At 45.1% G+C, this 20293-nt stretch overlaps 3 protein-coding genes across 4 annotated transcripts; 1 reads left to right on the top strand and 2 right to left on the bottom strand.

The window, feature by feature from the left end:
- Positions 1 to 1203: 1203 nt before the first annotated feature.
- Positions 1204 to 9560, bottom strand: cntf (ciliary neurotrophic factor). The gene is made up of 3 exons (XM_071517104.1): positions 9197 to 9560; positions 6566 to 6880; positions 1204 to 5762 (listed from the first exon to the last, which is right to left on the bottom strand). Exons 1-3 carry the CDS (start codon positions 9314 to 9316, stop codon positions 5589 to 5591), a joined length of 609 nt encoding a protein of 202 aa, XP_071373205.1. The 5' UTR covers positions 9317 to 9560; the 3' UTR covers positions 1204 to 5588.
- Positions 9561 to 10745: 1185 nt separating this feature from the next.
- Positions 10746 to 12150, top strand: LOC139642302 (uncharacterized). The gene is made up of 2 exons (XM_071517092.1): positions 10746 to 11040; positions 11451 to 12150. The coding sequence occupies exons 1-2, from the start codon at positions 10958 to 10960 to the stop codon at positions 12148 to 12150; spliced, it is 783 nt and encodes a 260-aa protein (XP_071373193.1). The 5' UTR covers positions 10746 to 10957.
- A 1294-nt stretch (positions 12151 to 13444) lies between these two features.
- Positions 13445 to 18606, bottom strand: zfp91 (ZFP91 zinc finger protein, atypical E3 ubiquitin ligase). 2 transcript variants are annotated; one of them, XM_071517091.1, is made up of 12 exons: positions 17973 to 18606; positions 17585 to 17622; positions 17225 to 17341; positions 16730 to 16769; positions 16208 to 16318; positions 16034 to 16123; positions 15684 to 15863; positions 15339 to 15389; positions 15034 to 15112; positions 14743 to 14857; positions 14551 to 14650; positions 13445 to 14424 (listed from the first exon to the last, which is right to left on the bottom strand). In XM_071517091.1, the coding sequence occupies exons 1-12, from the start codon at positions 18377 to 18379 to the stop codon at positions 13446 to 13448; spliced, it is 2307 nt and encodes a 768-aa protein (XP_071373192.1). In that variant the 5' UTR covers positions 18380 to 18606; the 3' UTR covers position 13445. The 2 variants fall into 2 exon arrangements, with proteins under 2 accessions (XP_071373192.1, XP_071373191.1); XM_071517090.1 differs by having other exon boundaries at positions 16037 to 16123; positions 16730 to 16772.
- Between the last annotated feature and the right edge of the window lie 1687 nt (positions 18607 to 20293).

The raw sequence follows: 20293 nt of genomic DNA on the forward strand, positions 1-20293 counted from the left end.
CAATCATGCACAGCCGCACACACACATTCCCTCTCGCCTTTCACACACACACACACACACACACACACACACACACACACACACACACACACACACACAGCTCTCTCATACACCCCTCCCCCTCTCTTTCTCACACACACACACATGTCCTCTCTCTCTTGCTCGCTCACTCACTCATACACTCACACACACACACACACACACATTCCCTCTCTTGCTCTGCTTCTCTTTTCTCTCTCTCTCTCTCACTCACTCACTCACTCATGAACACACATACACACACACACAGGAACACACACACACACACACACACAGATGAACACACACAGGAGCACACACACACACACACACACACACACACACAGGAACACACGCCTGCGCAAACATTCACAGGCACACACACATACACACACACACACACACACACACACACACACACACATTCTCTCTCCTGCTTGCTCTTTCTCCCTTTCTCCCCTCCCTCTCTCTGTCTCTCTCTCTCTGTCTGTCTGTCTCTCTCACACACATACACACACACACACACTCTTTCCTGCCCTCTCTTCCCTTCTCTTTTTTCATCTCTCTCTCTCTCTCTCAGACACACATACACCCACACGTACACGAATGCGCGAACACACGCACACATGCGCACAAGCACACACAGAGACACACAAACACACACACACACCCATTTTCTCTCTCAGTCTCTTTCTCTCTCTCCCACTAACACACACGCATATTTTCTCTCTTGCTCGTTTGCACTCTCTCTCTCTCTCTCCCTCTCTCTGCCTCTCTCTCACACACACACACACACACCCCTCCCCCCTCTTCCACAGGCATCCTGGCTGCCACTCCTTCTCTAACAACCACACACACACACACACACACACGCACATATACATAAACACACATATAAACAAACACGCACGTATGCACTCACACACACACACACACACACACACACCCTTTAAACACACACCCCACCCCTTTCACTCAAACACACATCCTGTCTTTCCTTACAGTTAAACATAAACACACACGCACACACACATCCCCACTGCTAATATTCAAACCAAAAATGTAAAATAACAGACGCTTTTCCTCACATGAATATTTTTTGCTCCAAAATTCTCCAAGAATGTGCGTTCATCCACACACACACACACACACACACACACACACACACACACACACACACACACACACACACACACACACACACACACACACACGACTCATCACGTGCATCGAGAACGTTCTTAAGCCGGCCTGTTTTTAAGTCACACAGATACAGGAGACAAATCCACATTGTAGCCTAGATCAATTTATTTCATCCCATTCATCCACCGTTTCAAATCCTCACATCAATAATAAATAAGTTTTTAAACCATACCATAGTTTCAGAAAAACACAAAGACAACTGTACATCAGTTTGAAGTGTTTTCACAATGCATCCACGATGCCCACAGTTCTGTTCTGAAAAAAATAAATCCATATAATAAATTGTGGCTATCAATTTGCAGTAGAAAGTTGCATTCTCCTTTCTATTGTCAATCTCACATCTAGGATGTTCATCTTTTTCCATTTCAGCAGTGCCAGGCCAGGTCAGTGTGATACAACTCATTCAGTATTCAAGATTCACTTGACTGTCTGTTTATTTTTCATTCCTTTTCAATAAGTTTTTATAATAGTGCTGTGCCCGCCTCTGTAACGTCCCATTCTGTATGTTTTTCAGAATGAAACCAAGGAGACTGGTGTTTTGGTGCTGGTCTGAGCTCATGTTGTTTTACTTGAATTGACCATAAGAGGAGGCTTCTCACTCCCAAAGGCAGATTTTGTGTAAGACACCAAGGAGATGTTTGGGCCACAGTGATGTAGGGGAATATAAAACATATTTGTCAGCTCAAAGATTAAGTCTGGCTTTAGTCTCTTCCTTTGGTAACATTCTAATGAGGCCAGATCTGCAACCAGCAAGACAACCTGTGATGTGAATTGCACACATAAAGCCACATTTGCGGAGCAGACATAAGAGCGGAAATCCATATATTAATTTATCTTTTGAACATTGGTGGGAAAAAAAGAGGGTTAGACAGTCTTAATGATGAGAATCCCTCCGTTGTTGTGATAACTGTAGCGTCAGTGGCAGTTTCCCAAGATTCCTGCTTCTAGACAGATGCGATGGTAACCCGATCCCAGCTTTGTGCTTAGAGCCAATTCTCTACAGCTAGCACTTTCTACACCAGAGGTCATGAGCGAGGGCACCTAGTGCCACAACCAGACTACAGTCCAACCTTACAGGCGTCACACACAGTAAGAGTGTTACAAAAGAAGAAAACAAGAAATGTTGTGGAAATCAGCTACTCAAGAAATTAGGGATGCACCGATACGGTTTTTGAGGGCGATATCTGATATTTTCTCACCCATTATCGGTCGATATGCATTTTTTATAAGAATCTTAGTAGAAATGCAGGTGCAAAACATGAATATCTTAAGATAATTAAGTGGTTTCTAAACAAAAGACCATGTTAGGTATATTCTGTTGCTAATTTGACAGCTGTGTTAAGTGACACACTCCTAAAAAAAAAAGTCACAAGAATGTCTCTTCCACAATCAGCCAAATATCGGCAGTAAAAATAATTTTGGGCCGATACCGATATTGCTTTTTAAAGCTGATATCGTTAAGTCTGCTGATATATCGGTGCATCCCTACAACAAATCAAACAATTAAAATTGCCAGGAATGTTATTACATTGCAGTACCTTCTGTGGTCTGTAGGAGGAGCTAGTACAAACTAAAAAAAAATGTCTGTCTGCTTCTTCTACATCTTCTTCTACATCTTGATCCATGACTGACAGATGTTATGTGTGGCACAAGCAAAAAAACTGCAGGCTTCGATATAAAGCCATTGGAACCCTTTAAATATCCGGTTGGCCCTTAGAGCCACTGTCCGGTCCACAGCTCTGACCCGTCCTGGTCCGCGGCCTCTTTAATCAACCTACTGAAAACACAGAACTGACCCGGTAAATCCCTTTGGAAAGGAGTAAAGAAAGAAAATGTATGCTCTGTCAAAGTACAGCAGCCAGTTCACCATCAGTCGATGAAAAAGAGCATAAGAGGAAAGAGGACACTGTTCACCGTAACACATCCCATTCCATATCCAGAAGTCCAAATGCAATACGTGGAATATTGCATTTTCATTGAACCAAAAAAAGCACTCCACTCCAAAGCATTATTAGATATTTAGGATGTATTTGTATTGTATGATGTATTTTCATGCTTGGCTTTAAGGATGCAGCAGATAGCTTTTGCAGATCTGGATCTTATTTTCTTAGGGGTCAAATTTCATCTGGAAATTAATCATTGTGATGAGGAAAGGCAATATCGAATGACCAAATGTATTTATGTTGCATTTCAGCAACAACATTCAGTTATCGTTCGGAGAAGCCTGTATCATTCAAACCTCACACAAGTGTGTTTACACTCCCAGTGAACCTACCAACAGTTGGTCAACCCACAAATACTTAACAGTGTTACATGTGACAAGGGAAACATTAACTAAATAACATGGAAGCACTTGTAAAAAAAATAAATGTTCCAAGTGTAATGTGACCAAATGTTCCCCTCAACCTAAAAATGGCAACACAGCATCAGTTTGCTTACTTTATCTCACTTCTTACGTAATTCTCTTCCAGTCCTTGTGCATCGATCTCCCTAACTCCACGCTCCTGTCCGCTTTGTGTTCCACGTTATCATGGATCCCATCAGTTATGTGGGAAAGACCTGTCTATGTAGAATTCAATCCCAGCTGAGGCTTCAGCCATTTTCTAAGACACCGATCTGTTTCTATGACCAACGGCAAATTAATACAGACTGAGATGGACTTGTTGCTGGGATGAATTTCTATGTTTCTGGATGATCAGATTCCCGCTTAGCTGGATGTTGACGGTTGCCTTGCAAGTCGTATCCGTACACTGAATGGATTCACTTGACACATAATTATTTTTAACGGACTCACTTCAATGAGGAATGAGTTCAGATGTGTGCACTGAACATTTTGTGTGTACTGATGTAGAAGATGATTTTTGGGGACCCACTTGCTCCAGGCTGCTCAGCTTCACCTGGTATTAAAAATGTATCTACTGCATCTTTAACGCCCCAATAAACATGACTCCTCAAAACAGCGGGCAATTTCCTGTTATTTTCACCAAGTAACTAAATCAGAAAATGCAATCAGACTGTGATGAAGCCTTTCTTCCATCAGTTAAGCCTGCAGACGTCATCTATTTGGACCTTCGGTGTTGTGCCTGCACTTCACTCGCAACATCTTGCTTCCTAAGCTCTGTGACACCATTCCCCATGCTCACATTCCTAATAAAGTGCCCCGAAATATTACAAAAACTACAAGAAGCTGGGCTAATCTGAGATAATTAGCATTAACGAGGACAATTAAGGGAGGGAGGGAGGAAGGAAGGAAGGAACGAGGGAAGGAAGGAAGGAAGGAAGGAAGGAAAGAAGGAAGGATAATAAATCTATATAGGTAATGGCATATTGTAGCCACTAGAGGGTGCTGTTACATAGATTGTTCTGTACAGACTGAATGCCACCGGGGGGGGAATCAGCATGGAATGATTAACAGCCATGGTATTCAGAGCTACAGTCTGGTTATGGCACGAATTCAAATGTTCTCATTTTCATCAGAATGCGACCCTTGCTGACTGCTTCCTTCGTCAGTCACACTGGATCCTGGCTGTTCATATAGAATAATAATTTAAAATGGGCCTGAGGAGTGATGCGTGTGCAAACAGTAAAAAAAAAAACACCAACGTGATGTTAGTGGTAGCATCACTGTTGTTTCCTTTTTGAGTCTCTCGGCTTTAGAAGCTCTCACCCAAAGTGCATACCCATGAATTATTCTATTGTTTCCTCAAAACCAAAAATGTGAAAGAAAGAAAGAAAGAAAGAAAGAAAGAAAGAAAGAAAGAAAGAAAGAAAGATCAACAAATTTAACGGACGAACATTGCTACAAAACTCCTCTGAAGGAGAATGAAAAGCTATGGACTTAGCAAACTAACACTGAATCCAAATGCAAGTCTAGAGTTCAAGTTGTACTGCAAGTAGAATATAAGGTAGATTGTGAATGTCCACTGCAACCGTTAGCAGTGAGTAAAGCTGCGTCAGACGGAAAATAAATTTGTTCCAACCAACATTGTTATTTGCTACGATAACTATGGTTATTGTCTCTCTCTGTCTCTCTCTCTCTCTCTCTTGCTGTCAAAAGCCTCCTTTCATGAGACTCCATGCCCTAGCAGGCGAAAATAATCCCACCTACTCATCTCCCTCTGTCAGCCAGGATCTCTTCTCTCTCTCGGCGGGCCATTATCACTCATTCCTTTCTCTTTCTCTCCACCCTGGCCCCTTTCTCACTCCGACCCCAGCCGCACACCTCGCTCCACTCTCATCTCCCTCGTCCCTTACATCCTTTTGCCCTCCTTCCCCTCTCTCTAACCTCTTCTTCTCTCTCATTATTCCTCTTCACCCACACACACACACACACACACGCACATGCGCGCGCTTCTCACTACTCCATCTCATCTCCGAGCGCTTCTGTTCCTCCTGATCCCCCCGCTCCTCCCTCGCTCCCTGGCTGCAGCCGAGGGCAGGGCCTGCAAGGTGGTGATTGCCGTCTTGGTCCAGTAGTCCAGCTCTTTGAAGATCCGGTATATCCACAGCTTGACCTCGAACAGGACGGTGGGACGGTCCACCTGCCGACGGGATGGGGAAGGAGAGAAAGGAGAGAGAGAAAGAGAGAGAGGGAGGAGAGCGGACTGAGCTCTGCCTTGCAGGACAATTCCAGTGTGATTTGAGATTCTGCTCATTTTTTTCCACATTTTCAATCCCTATAATGTTAATTGCGACAAGTTTTGTCATACCCCTCTGTCTCATTCACACCCATTCAATTCCAAAAAGCATAGAGAAAAACTCTGGAGACTTCCAATTCAGTCTATGAAGGTAATCCATCACTGTGAATGAGAGGCAATTGCAAGACAATTGCATTCTGCACGGTTGCATCAGAATGCTAATATCAGGCTATCAGCTTGTTGTTTCGGTCACAGTTTCATGTTAATGCTTGCATTCGGGAACACTGCGAGATGAGGGTGTCTTACTTCCATTTTTTTCCATTTCCACGTTTTCCTCTACAAAATAAAATTTTCAACCAACAGCGAACGCTCTCTGCAGCTACATTAGGACACAGATTCTGTCAGTCACAACCCATTCAAGCCAACAGACAAACCAAAGCAAGACGCTTTCACCAACTATAGTCCATAGAGTTAAACGGTAAATAAAGCTTGATTTAACAGAATCTATATTAAAAGTTTTGACTCTGAAAAACAACTGAGACGAGGAGAAAATACCCAATATCTCTTCATGTAATAAAAGCACTGGAAAACAGTAAGAGAATGCAGGAAACGAGCAAAATCTCCAATCACGGTGGAACTGTCCTTCAATTTCCATCCAAGACTTTTGCCATCATCATCATCACACCTCTGATGACATCAGCGCCTACCTCTGATCCCTCCAAGCTGGGAGTCAGGACCGCCGTCCCGTCCGTAGCTTTGAGCAGCTCTCCAGTGTTGGCTAAGAGCAGGGACAGCCGGTCTCGCACCGTCTTCCTCTGGCTCTCGTACTCGCCCTTCTCCGCACCACCCAGCTCCTCTTCTTCTTTGGTGATGGCTCTCTCCAGCAGGCCGCGGCACTGGAGCAGGGCGGAGTGGAGACGCCACAGCTTGTCCCGGGTGTCCAGCTGGGACGAGGGAGGCGGGACGGACACCAGGCGACCGTCGGCCACCGTCAGGTCTGCAGAGAGGCTCTCCTTCTTTCTCTTGAGGAGGGAAGGAGAGAACAGGAGAAAGAGGGTGAGAGTGAGGAGGAGAAGTGAGAGTTGGGAAGGCATAAGGAGGAGGAGGAAGAGGATAGGAAAGAAGGGACAGGATGTGGGAAAGCGGGGTGCAGGAGTGGGAGAGATTGCAGGAAGATGACGAGGAATGCTTACTCATCAAGCGCTAACCGCACTGACGTCAATTTCTTTTCTTTTTTTTTACAGCAATTTGGCACCACAGGTCATAGGCTGTAGGGAAATAAGACTTGATTTAATTACTTTAATTCAGGCGCATTCAATCTGCTTCTGACAGTAAAATATTCTCATCACCGAAAAAAAACCACACACCTCTCCTTTGAAGAGAGGGATTTGTGTTGACAGATTTCCAATGAGGATTTAATAAGTTACTGTGCAAGAGTTAAAATTGAACTAGTTGAAATGACATGTTTGGTTGAGCAAGCAATTACGTCGCTGACAGACACAGGGGGACAAAAGTGAGCAGATTTGCAGGTGCGGCACCATGTATATCTGCCTGAAACACAGCAGAGAGCCATTACATGATGACGACATGTGCATGTACTCTCTCAGAACTGCTACATTATTATGACAAACCTGAAATTATTACTGGAATCAGCTAACTAATCAAAACACAGCATTCTGATGATTCACTTGGATGGCGATCGGATTGTATTTGACTAACAAACTATCCCCACACTCCATCAGGCACTGCAGTTGCTCAGCCTCATCTCGACTAGCTCAGTGGGTTGTGAACCCCCGGAGGCTTCACTGTGACATTATACCGAGGCGTTAATGTTTAAGCCTGTGTGCAAGTTAGTACCAGCGTGATACAAGTGGCCCAATCTGACCTGCGTGCCTCTCCGAGAGCCACAGGGGGAAGTGGTTGTTTACTGCCTAGAGTGCAAAGGAAATGGGATTCAGGCAGTTAGGGACACCCTGGGGACCGATAACGTAGCCAGAGACAATATTCTCATATATCATCGTGAATTACGATAATGCGGTAAAGCTCTGAAAATGATTTAAAATGTATCAAACTAATGATGTAAATCAGTGTTTTCCCACCCAATGAATAGGCAAGGGACACCCCGCCTGGAAAAGATATACTCTGCCTGACAAAATTCAATTTGCATTGGTTTCAGTGGAGACTAAGCTAAATCCTGTTACAGAGACAATTCCACCCAGCCAAGGGAAAGAAAAAAACTTTTGGAGGAAACAAGGACGTATATAAATTTCTATCTGACAGTCTGACAGGCTAACAAATATTTAATCATTTCATTGTGTGCTCACTGGAATGTATTCTGCACATCAGCCGTAGGGCTACAGCTATATTGTCAAAACACTATACCTCACACTATCAAAGCATTGCAGGCTGTGCAGGCTAGATATGAACTGTGTGCCATGTCTATACATTGTGTGTCATTTACAGGATGCATCTGCTTGCACTTTCAATGACAAGCAGGCCTACAGAACTGTGTCAGGAGAAGAAGACTGAAGCGGAAATGAAGGATAAGAAGAGGATGGATGGAAGAAGGGTCAAATCCGGAGAGTTGTGGATAAAGTTACATTCCAGGCCGCTCCCTTTCGCTCCTGGCGAGACACATGAAAGGAAGGATGAGGCGGTGAGCTGGCAGGACACCAAGACGTTTTAATAACCAGTAGCTCGCTCTCTCTCGCTCTCTCTCTCTCTCTCTCTCTCTCTCTCACACCTATGGGCAAAGAGACGCAGGCTCGTGGAAAAGAGATGAGGGCGATGTGCCCAGGCACTGATGAGCCGGTGCCAAGAAAAACGCCCACCTCTGTCATTCCAAATGAGCCCCCCCCCCCCCTCTTCTGCATTCCTACCCCCTGCTGTCCTGGACATAATCGCTCTCCCTCTCTCTCTCTCTCCTAAACACTCTCTCACACACATACACACACAGATACACACATTCTCCCTCTCTCTTATCTCTCTCTTGCACGCATCCTTTTTTCTCTTTCTCTCTCTCTTTCTCGCTCTCTCTCTCACACACACACACACACACACACCTTCTCCCTCCCTGTATTTCTCTCTCTCTCTCACACCCACACAAACGGTTGCGTGCATATACACATACAGCCACACACATGCCCACACACAGACACACACACACACACACACACACACACACACACACACACACACACACAAAATCTATTAATTTTCCATTCAACCTTGGCCTATTTCTCTCTCTTTTACGGCACTCTCTCAGACTCGGGCTCAGTGAAATCACACTGTGATCTGTCAGTTTGCAGACAGTGGAAAATATAAGCTGCTGTACTCACAAAAAGTTCCAACAACAGGCCGCATTCATGGTGCAGCTGCTCGGCAATAGCAGCAGCCCTGGCCGCCGTGGTCCGGCTCGGTTCCGGGCCAGTCGTGCTTCTGGTCCGCCTGTCTGCCATGGGACTCTGTGCTGGAAACACTCAACGCGTGCACTGGGAGCAGGAGAGCAACAGGCCGGCCCCTAATATACAGCAGTGTAAACCCGCTTCATCCCAGCAGCACCGGATTCCTGGACATGGTTCACTTCAGGCTGCCCTTCCGATCCTCGCGCTGAAACCCGGCCAGTGTTTGTTAATTAGGGGCCAAGCCGTCTCCTGCGTTTCGGTAAAATGAGTTCCCCCGTTTCCCAGACCTTAACTTTACTGTTAGTTACTTGTGTTACAGCGTGTCCCCATTCAACTCCGCCCTCTCCCCCGGGAACCTGATGCCAGGCGCTAGGAATTTAAAAGCGGGGGCGGTGAGAGGCAGAGGGCGGAGTTCATCAACTCGTTATTTATTCATGAGGAGCTTATCTGATTTACTGGTAATGACAAAAGTGAAGACAGTCGAACTTAAGCAGGTTATGGAGGTGTATTCAAATTTGCTATGTGTCACTCTTATGAAAACAACAATACAAACATCACAGCAAAAACTAAAAGTCCCTATAGGGAATATTATAGTGACACCGTAAAGTATGATAAAGTCACTATTACACATTTATGACTATCACGGACAAAATATCCCTATATAATAAACTATAGGAATATTATAGAGATGTTTCCTTAGGATTGCTCCACTTTAAGGGAGCTGTCAAGCTTACTGCCAGGACAGGATTAGCAGCCTTGTTGTTGCAGATAGTAACGACAGGTTGCCTACAGTGTATCCCTTCAACAGCTGTCTCTAAATTGGAATAGATGGTTCGTTTAGCTGCATGTTATATCAATTTTAGCCTCAAAGCTATCCGAGATTAGTGCTAACCATATGTAATAACATTACCTTATTGAGTTTAAGAGTTCCTTTAGATGACATTACTGATTTACAGCAGGCCATTTGTAAACATCCCTAGGCATCTCTAACCAGAAAGCACTAGAATAAATAATAATGTTCTTATAGGGAAGCCTGTGATACACAATAGTGAGTTTACACTGACCTTGTTGTAATTTATTGTTTTTTGGTATAGGCCTAATTGTATTTTTTTTTATGGTACATTTTTTTTACGTATATTAAAGTTTTGCTGTGATATTTGTATATTATACGCCTGAAATTAATTATAGGATTACTGTAGTTCTTTTTCATAAGGGATAGTCATCTTACATGGTAGAAAATTGTAAAAACTGCCACAGTATCTAACTCGTTACCATGTAGACGTAAATAGGTAACAGTTGCTTCAGTGGTTAACGGTTAACTGTCATCATGTAGTTCATAAGCATGCATTGGCACAGTTAACTTGTGGCTGACGGTCATCATTTTTATACCCCTGTATGACTTAAGGGTGTAATACACCGCCCGCGCTCTAGGTGTCAGTGGAGGCACGCGTGTATGTAAACACTGAGCCGCTGCTAAACTACCGTAGCTAACGTTAGTTGATTTAAAGATATTGGGAGCTCGGATGTTTCTACAAAGGAGGAAATAAGACAGAATTAAATGTTTTTCCACTGCATTATTATCTCAGCTTCAGCTGTTTAATATCGTATACGAGTTTTCCCAGAGAAAGTACTATCGGGTTTTATTTTTGATACCAAGCTAACAAGCTAGCTAGCTTAACTTCAGGTGATCTCGACATGAACTCTCTCGTTGGCTACGGAGTGTCGTCCGAGTCTGACAGCGAAGGGGATGTAGAGGATGTAAACAACGGAAAAGCTGGGTAAGTAGCTTCAGAAAGCATTTGCAGTCGTCTAGCTTACATATTATAGCATATAACTTAAGTCAACACATTGCTAGTTAAATGAGTCGACATAGGTTGGTTCTCTTTCTCCTGCCCCAGTCTAAACCAAATTCTGAAACTCTCTCTCTCTCTCTCTCTCTCTCTCTCTCTCTCTCTCTCTCTCTCTCTCTCTTTCTCTCTCTTTCTCTCTCCTTCAATTCAATTCAATTTTTCAATTCAATTGGCTTTATTGGCATGAATGTTATACCAACAAAGTTGCGTCTCAGGACAACCAACAAAAGGATCTAACAACAAAGTAAACATGTACACAGTAAACTCTTTCTCTCTCTCTCTGTCTCTCTCTCTCTCTCTCTCTGTGTGTGTGTGTGTGCGCCCCTTTTCCTCCGAAGTTCAGGGAGGGAGTTGGGTGATGGAGCAGCAGCCGCCAACAAGACCCGCAATTTCCTGCTGGAGTCTGGCTCAGCTTCCAGTGAGTCAGGTAGTGAATCAGAGGCCGAGGAAGAGGACACAGAGCCGTCTGCTCCACCACCACGTCCCCCGGCAGCAGCAAGAGCACCAGCAGCCGCCCCTGCTGCCCCGTGCCGGCCCACCCTCCCCGCTCCCTCCCTGAGCTCCCTCACTCCCAACAAACTGCCCCCTCCGCCTCTTGGCGCCTGCTCTGGCAGCAGTGTGTTTGCCAACCCCTTCAAGGCTCAGGCAGACCAGAAGCTCAGCGCTCTGCAGAAACATGTCCCCCTCACAATGCATGCCAAGCCCTCCCAGATAGGAGGCAAGAGGATGTGTGTGGCGTACAGGAAAGACGGGAGGTGCAGGTTCGGGATCAAATGCAAGTTTGCTCATGACAGTGACCTCCAGACCTCAGTCACTCCCAGTGACTTTCACCCCGCTGCGGGCGATGAAACACCAGCTCAGGTTGACTCCCATGCTGGAGGCTCTGGGATCCCCCACCAAGAGACAGAAGAGGAAGAGACGGAGGGGCAACAAGGGAAGAAGAGGAGGATAGGATTGAGTAACACCTTGATCCCTCCCAAACGAGCCATGAAGCAGTATGCTACACAGAGGAACAGAGAGCGCCTCAATATGTCCTGAGGGATGTCGTATAAGCTATGACACTGCCCCATAAGCAATACAGTGATAGTATGTAAGGGATTACATATGTGCTCCGTGTGTGTGTGTGTCTGTGTAGAATTTGTGTACTTCCACCGTAGGATGAATTAACGACTCAGGCATTTTCTCTTTGTGTTTGAAAAGTTCAGGAGAAAAACAAATGTGGTGGTGTGTGGTGTTTTGTTCCCCAAAAGGAATACTCTTTCTCTAAATGTTAAGACATTTATTTACATAATATAAATGAACAGTTTTTGTGTCTGCTCTACCACATGTCCTACATCACAAATCAGAAGGGTGTAGATTCAATGTTGACACGTGATCAGGGGTTCCTACATGTTTTTGCTCATCAAACTACATGACTTTTCAAGGACTGTTCCGTGACTTAGTGCAATTTCCATGTACTAATTCGGTTACTGTGCTTTCCATTACTTTTTGGGTGTATATCTGCTTTGAACGTCCCGAGGTCATCATTTGGCTACCTACAACTACCTGGAACTTGTATGAGTAGGAAATCCATTATGCCGGTTATTGTTCCTTCACGGCCAATTAAATCTACCAGCAGCCGAGCTTGACGGTAAACTTTTGCCCAGCAGCAGAAAGGACGGTGAAGCAAGTTCCATGACATTACCAAAACCTTTAGGATATCCAGAATTTTTCTTATCTTTTCCAGGTCTGAAATAATTTTTTCAGTCTTTTTTCAGACTTTTCCAGGTTTTCAAATGTTTTGTCTTTTTAGATTTGTTTTCCATTATGTTATTTTCTTTAAACCTTGTGGAGCGCCTTGTAACAAAGTGTTTTGTGTTTAAATTGTTCCATAAATAAAGTTGACTTGATATTACTGTAGGAACCCTGATGATGCCACACATTAAGTCTAAATTTATGTGCTGTATTTTACTTGGAGATATGCTATATTATTGCATAATAGCATGGGCTTTGCAATAGTGCAACATATCGTCCTAGAACAGATTTCAGCATCAATACACACACTCACGTAAAAGGCCTGTTAAGTTTAGAGGACTAACATTATTTCACTTTATGTACAAAGGCAACAACTTATACATACAGACACACATACATATCTTTCCCTGATACAGATAAATCTAAAAAGCTACCAAAGGGTGACTATGGGTGAATAGTACATAATATACTGGTGATCCTACATGTATCTCAAACATTGCATTACAGTATATAGGGTCACTGATAACATAGTTAGCCTCTATCTATGTGCACCTTTCCTCTTTTACATGAGTGCCTGTTGCACGCGTCCCTCGGTGCTGTCAGTCAGAACTTCCCAGAACTTGTCCCGTCTGCTCCCAGACCACGCCCCCTTCCCCCACCACGTCCGTCTGCTGGAGGGAGTTGGCTGACGGAGAGGAGGAAGACAGCACTGACGTGTCTAGAATAAAGCTTTCCCCGTTGGTGGAGCCTGGATCCTGGGACGGGGAGAGGAGAGGAGGGCTGGGGGTGGCAGTCTGCAGGGTCTGAAGCTGCTGAGGGGTGGCGAGTATGGGGATCTGCTGAATGTGGGTCTGGGACTGGCTGACAGGCTGGAAGGTCATGTGGAGGATTTGTGTTTGGCCCTGCTGCTGCTGCTGCGAGGAATATGACTGAAGGGGCAGCTGCTGCAGCTGGGGTTGGTGCTGCGTCACCACCGAACCGGAATGGAGGGTCAGCTGCTGGATTTGGGGCTGCTGCTGTGACTGCTGAGCAGCCTGCACGAACTGGAGGGGCATCTGGAGCTGGAGGTGGGTCTGCTGCTGGCTGTCGGCGGGAGAAGGGGGGTCAATGGGGGACAGGGCGATGGTCACTGGCACCTGCATGGTATGGAGGCTCTGGTCTTGACCCAGCAACACCACCTGGTGGCTCACTTGTTGGGCCACTTGACCCATCTGGGACACCTCAGCCACTTGTGCCACCTGCTGCCCAACTTGCCCCACCTGGCTCATCTGCGCCACCTGCCCGGCCTGCCCTACTTGGCTCACGTCCAGGCTGGCAACCTCCGCTTGCACAGGGTTTCCCTGCAGTTCCAGCAGGGAGGCGGGGGTTGTGATAAGGGCGCCAGCGTTGGCTGCCAGGGCCTCGGCAATCAGTACTTCCGGGTGACTCTTGGCTTTATGGGCCACCACACAGTCCTTCTTCTCAAACTTCTTGCCGCAGATGGAGCAGGAGAACTGATAGGTGGCGTCAGCATCGTGCTTCTTCATGTGCCAGTTGAGAGAGGCCTTCTGGCGACAGGTGAAGCCACAGATCTCACACCTGTTACATGGGACAGGCAGGGAAGATAAGAAATGCAAGTCAGTAATCTAGGAAAACGGAATATTACGAATGTCTGAACTAAGAGAGCAAATGAACGAGGTAAATTATGAAAAGGGAGGCACTAACTGAAGGGGCTTCTCTCCTGTGTGGATCATGCGGTGCACAGCCAGGTTGTGGGAGCTCTTGAAGGCGCGAGCGCAGAACTCGCAGATGTAGTCCCTCTGGTCTAGAATCACAAAACAATGTACTCACATTCTCCATCAACATTCATTTTTAAAAATAACAAAAAGTTCATTCATGTTTTGTGTATGTGTGTACCTGTGTGGTGCTTTGCATGACGCAACAGCTGTTTCTGTAGTCGGAAGAGCCTTCCACAAGAAGGGTGAGGACACACATACTTCTTCTTGAGCAAGTGCTGGTACTTAATATGGTGCTGAGTGGAAAAGGAAACATAAACAAAGAGAATATTAGAGACTGTTAGATGGAAGGGGAAGAGAAAACACAAATCTGTCAGTGTAAAATGTTTATATAGCAAAGGCTGGGCTTCTATGAACTGTATTTCAATTGACAAAGAGTTTTCATGAGGATTATGTGGTTGCCATGACGGACCTGTAGGTAGCGAGGATGAGCCAGGACTGTGCCGCATCCTTCCATCTCACAGCGCACATACTGCACCGGGGGCTTCTTCCTGTGTGGGCGGGACACATCAATGAAATGTTACGCTGCTGAAACCTAAATACTAGATTACTATCAAGGTCTTTTGTCAAATTGCACATGCCCACTAAAAAAAAAAGCATAGGTGGATACAGTGTGCCATTCCTCCTCTATCATCTCCATCACAAACAACAAAGAGGAGCCAAGGAATTGTGTAAAAACCTCTTGAGATAAAAACCGAAAAGAGACATCAATTTCACCTTCTCTTTGGCAGCCGTGGAGCCTTCTCATCTTTCTTTCGCCTGCGTCTCCTGACACAGAAAGAAAGAATTGAAATGAAATTCATCGGCTTATAATGGAAAATCTCAGCGTGGTTCTGTTAAGATACAGAATACAAAAGCCAGTATGAAAAGGCTAAGGCTCATAATGCAGCTTTGGAACCACACGTGTTCAGATTGAAGCTGGAATCAGCAGGAGAGAATAGTACTGTCCCAGGATGAAAGGTTTGGCAGTACGTCGCATGCACAGTGAGAATCAGAGAGCAAAAGTGCAGCTGCAGCTAATGATTGACGTGTGTTATGTGAACAGGTTAGTGCCGTGCTTACTTCCTGGGTGCATCCGGGTCCTCCCCCGTTTCCTCCTCCAGCTTCACCTCCTCCTCCATGCTCTCCAGGTTGTCTGAGCCTTCGATCTTTATCTCTGCAACCTCCTTCTCTTTCGCAGGTGCTTTCTCTCTCTTCTCCTTCTGCCTCGGAGGGGCCCTGCGCTTTGGTTTGGGGGCGTCTCTAAGAAAGCAGACAGAGAGAAATCCAGGGATTGAGCAAAAAAAACAAAACACTAGTGCCTCAGTCAGTAGTCTGTAGAGTAAGTGGTTTGTACATGGGAATCTCACACACAAGAGGTTTGTGTCTACACACACACACACACTTACACACACAAACACACACACACGCACAACCTCTCAGCCTTGGGGTCGTAGCTCTGGTCGTTCAAGTCGTCTCTGAAGGGGACGTCTTCATCGCTGCTGAGGCCCTCTTCCACACCACTGAAAAATAAACAATCTACTCAAAACAGGAATTCCCACTTCCCGCACAGGGTCGAGTGATGCGTTTGGGTTTTTTTCCTCTACCTCTGACTCTGCGGCTGGTAGTTGAGGTCACTTGGGTCGTCCTGAAATGGAGCCTCTTCATCATCCAGGACTGAATCATCAACATCCCCACCTTCCTCCTCCTTCTTCTCACTGAGATAGAGGTGGGGCAGTGGTCATGAAAACAGAACTAAGGTCTCACTCTCATTCATTCACACACACGGCAACATAAGTGCCAAAAGGCCTCTGGGCCATAAAGATGAGAAGAAGATATAAACTCACCAATGTGTCATGCAACTCCTCAATAGTTACAACTAATCCGCTGCTGTGGCTTTCTATCAGCACATTCCAATATTTATATTATATTTATCTATTTATTTATATTTATCTATTTCTGGCATCAAAGATAAATATATTGTTGAGAAAATCTTTAATGTATAATTTAACCGTACAAGTTGTGCCATTTGGTGAATCAATACAATTTTAGCATGGGTGGCCATAATGGGAGTCAAACCCTCAACCCTGGCAGTGTTTGAGCACCACAATATAAGACTGTATACTCACACTTCATGACTGTACTCCTTGGCGTTCACCTCTCCATCCACTGCTACATGAGAGAAAGAAAGAGAAATAAACAAGTCATGAACAAGAGGCAAGACAACAAAGTGGCTCTTTGCCACTACTTATTTTCAGGATAGACTTACAGATTTGTTTAACACGACAGGCAACATTTGGTAAAACATGTTTGCATAAAGTATGCAATCATTACAGCGTAGTCTGATGCATTATGTGCATGTAGTTTTAATCTAAGTAATAACTGAACCCAGATTTAAACTCACGTGGCTATACTGAACCTATTTGCTACACTGAAGATCCTGAAGACCCTGGATCACAACCTTCCAATAGTAAGAGAACGGGTCTAGACTTCACAGTTGTTTTTTATAGAATAAGATGATAGAGAAAAGTAGTCAGCATGATTGCGTAATCTGCTCTGGGATGCTTTGAGACTAGAGGCCCAGATACTGAAGCATGGCAGCTGATTGTCAACAGGCTGCTCACCAGCTGGATTCTCTGTGCCAGGTTCACTCTTACACACAGGCTTGGCAGAGCCCCTGGCCGCCCTGCCCGAGGGGGGTTTGGCACGGGGCTGGGCTGGGGGACGCCTAAAGGGAAGAACTGGGGTGGGGGTTGGGAGGGGCAGAAGCATGCCATCAAACATATGCCATGAGGTGTTGTAGAGGCATGTGCAGACACACACATCCACACACACCAACACTGTTTCAAATACACATATAATCCAAATACACCTGTAATCCCATAGGCAGCGGGTGATGTTTAACTTCAAATGCAGCACAAGACACACCAAGAGTTTGGTGTATAACGTTTCTCTGTTTGTTATGCAATTATGAGGCAGATTACCTGGAGCATCTGTGGCAGGTTTCTTAAGGTCCCCTGAGCTGCAGGGGGGAGACAGAGGAGAGAGATTAGAAAAACTAATTAATTAAGTTTATTATTCCATAGAGTGGCACACCTTCATTCATGCACACCTCAGACAGATGACACTAGGCATACAGAAGTTGCAGCCTGCAGCATCCAATGAAAAGCTGACAAATTGGAAAGCCAGGTGAGTCTTACCCCACCCTCCCCATACAGGACTATAGAAAGGGGACGAGCTATCCTGAAGGCGTGCTTTTGACAGGACCTGACCCCACCGACAAAAGCTACAAGTTAATGTCAAGATGCGACCCAGGCCCGGTGTGTTAGAAACAGCAGCGTAGTGGCCGGCGTTGCTGGAGTCAAAACTTACTCTTTCGCCTGGAGGCTGTCACCTGCGACCTCTCCGTCTGGCTCCGCCGAACCTGCAGATTCTGCGTTTTTCCTCCGCCTGGAGTTGGAAACTTTCCTCCGCTTGGTCGCGCTTGTGTCCGGGCTCGGTTCGTCCTCGTCGTCGCTCTTGCTGTCCTTCAGCCAGGCCGGCACTGCCCTGGTAGACCGGTCTCGCAAAACCCTGCCAGAGCTCTGGGGGCTCGGCGCGGCTCCGTTCACGTCCGGGGAGGCGGAGACGCCGGATCTCGGACGGCCCGCTCCCCGCTCTCTCAGCCCCCTCCGCGGGGTGACGGGTGTACTGGTCGCCGGGGTCTGCTCGGCGGCCTTGTCCTCCACCGGTTCTTCCCCTGTATTTACATCCCCGGTTCGGTCGCCGCCCGGCTCCATCACCGTGTGGACCCTTCTCCCTACCGCAGATTCCGCACACACTTGAGCAGGTTTACTTGCAATTTGAGGAAAAACCGAACCGATCTGGTTTAAAGACGTTTTGATTGCAGGAGGCCTTTACCCAACAGTGTGACATATTTCACAGAATGCGTTGGGTTCGTCGCAAATTATATGCTTAAATTTATTGATTATAAATTGAAAACTTTTTTTAAATTATCTATTCAGTAATAAACGGATATAATTTTAAAGAAGCAGACACTATTTTCGCGTTCTTAAAGCTATAGTAAACCTACTTATTCGCCCGGGCCTGGAGCACAACCATTTTGTGCGCTTTGTTGCGTCTCCTTTAAGCCAAAAATAAAACCAAGGTTAGATTCGCGAGCGGCAACGCATTTTAGCACCTGGAAAAAATCATGTGGATTTCCTCTCACAGTCCTCAGAATGAGTCGGCCGAGCTACATGGGTTGTAGATCTGCAGAAAGAGCAGCAGCTGTGCAAAAGCAGCACGCACACAGATGGTTGTCCGCAGCATTATGGGACCTGTAGTGCCGTTAGATCAACACAGCGTGGACCTTGATTTAACGCGATTTATGTTTGTGTTTTTTTTTTTCTTCCAAAATAGCACTTGGGGAAACAAATACGCACATAAGATATTAGGCTATATAATTGTTAATGCATTAACAATGTTAATGCAATTCCTTCAGCGTGACTAATGATAATTATTATTAATACAAATAGTACAATAATTGAAAAAAAATTGATTGAACCTATCTAAGCTATAGCCATCAACCTTTTCAGACATGCAGAATGTGTCCAACACACACACACACACACACACACACACACACACACACACACACACACACACAAAATCAGCTGAAAATTTTCTTTCAACCCTAAATTACTCAACATTCCCCGCTCAAAATAGTGTCTCTTGTTCATGTTGCTTTGTAGAACATGTTCTGTGAACTAACGGTTCAGTCATTCAACTTCGAGATTCTAAATGTGGTCCATAATGTTTGAAATGCTTCCTAACAACATTCTGCAGGACTGTGGAGCTAACATGGCTGCCGCTGAAAAACTGCACTGTCCAGACACCACAGCTCCGCTTCAGGCTGATGAAGTGAGTTTGCCACTAGATGGCAACGTTGTCGCAAACATTGAACACCCTTCTGATGGCACAACTCCTTAACCAGGCTTCAAATGTAATTCAGTCTTTCTCCTGCCACCCATCCATATAATAAAGTACGTATGCTGCTGTTGTCTTTATCATAGCAGTATGTTGGAGATTATGTTCCTAACACATTAAGCAATTTGGAAGTAGCTACACCCACTCTTGGTCGGCTCTTCTATTTAGTTGGACATAGCTGCAGTAGTCTATTACATTACGCAGTTATGCAGTGTGGGCCAAACCTCTTATTAACCATACAATGACAGAGGTGTGACCAAGTCAAATTTGCTCGAGTCCCAGGTCAGTCTCAAGTCTTGAGGCACAAGTCTCAAGTCTAAATGTACAAGAAGTCAAGTCAGAACAAATCAAGAGTCCAGTACCAATTTAATATCTTAAAGAAAACGAAATATCTAGGACTTTTCAATGCAATATGGTTTTAATAGTATACAAACTTGGTAAGTGGATCAAAAATGTATACTCAGTTTCAACTTCACTCATTTCAATAATTCCATACAAATTGGCAAAACAGAATTTAAATTCAGTTGTCTGGTGGAACAAATCTCTTCAATCACTTTCAATCAAAGTCATTTGCACAAAGATCTTTTGAGACTTAAGAAACCTTTTCAAGTCATCAAAGTAAAGTCCCAAGTCAGCAGAACCCAAGTCAATTCTCAAGTCTTCTCTTCATACATCAAGTCAAGTGTAAGGCAATTCCAATTCTTATTGTAGTCCAAGTCATGTGA

This window comes from Centroberyx affinis, unplaced genomic scaffold (genome assembly GCF_046629955.1).
Source record: "Centroberyx affinis isolate AG114_WGS23_722 - 3 ecotype Tasmania unplaced genomic scaffold, CSIRO-AGI_Caff_v1 ptg000458l_1, whole genome shotgun sequence".
Taxonomy (NCBI): domain Eukaryota; kingdom Metazoa; phylum Chordata; class Actinopteri; order Beryciformes; family Berycidae; genus Centroberyx; species Centroberyx affinis.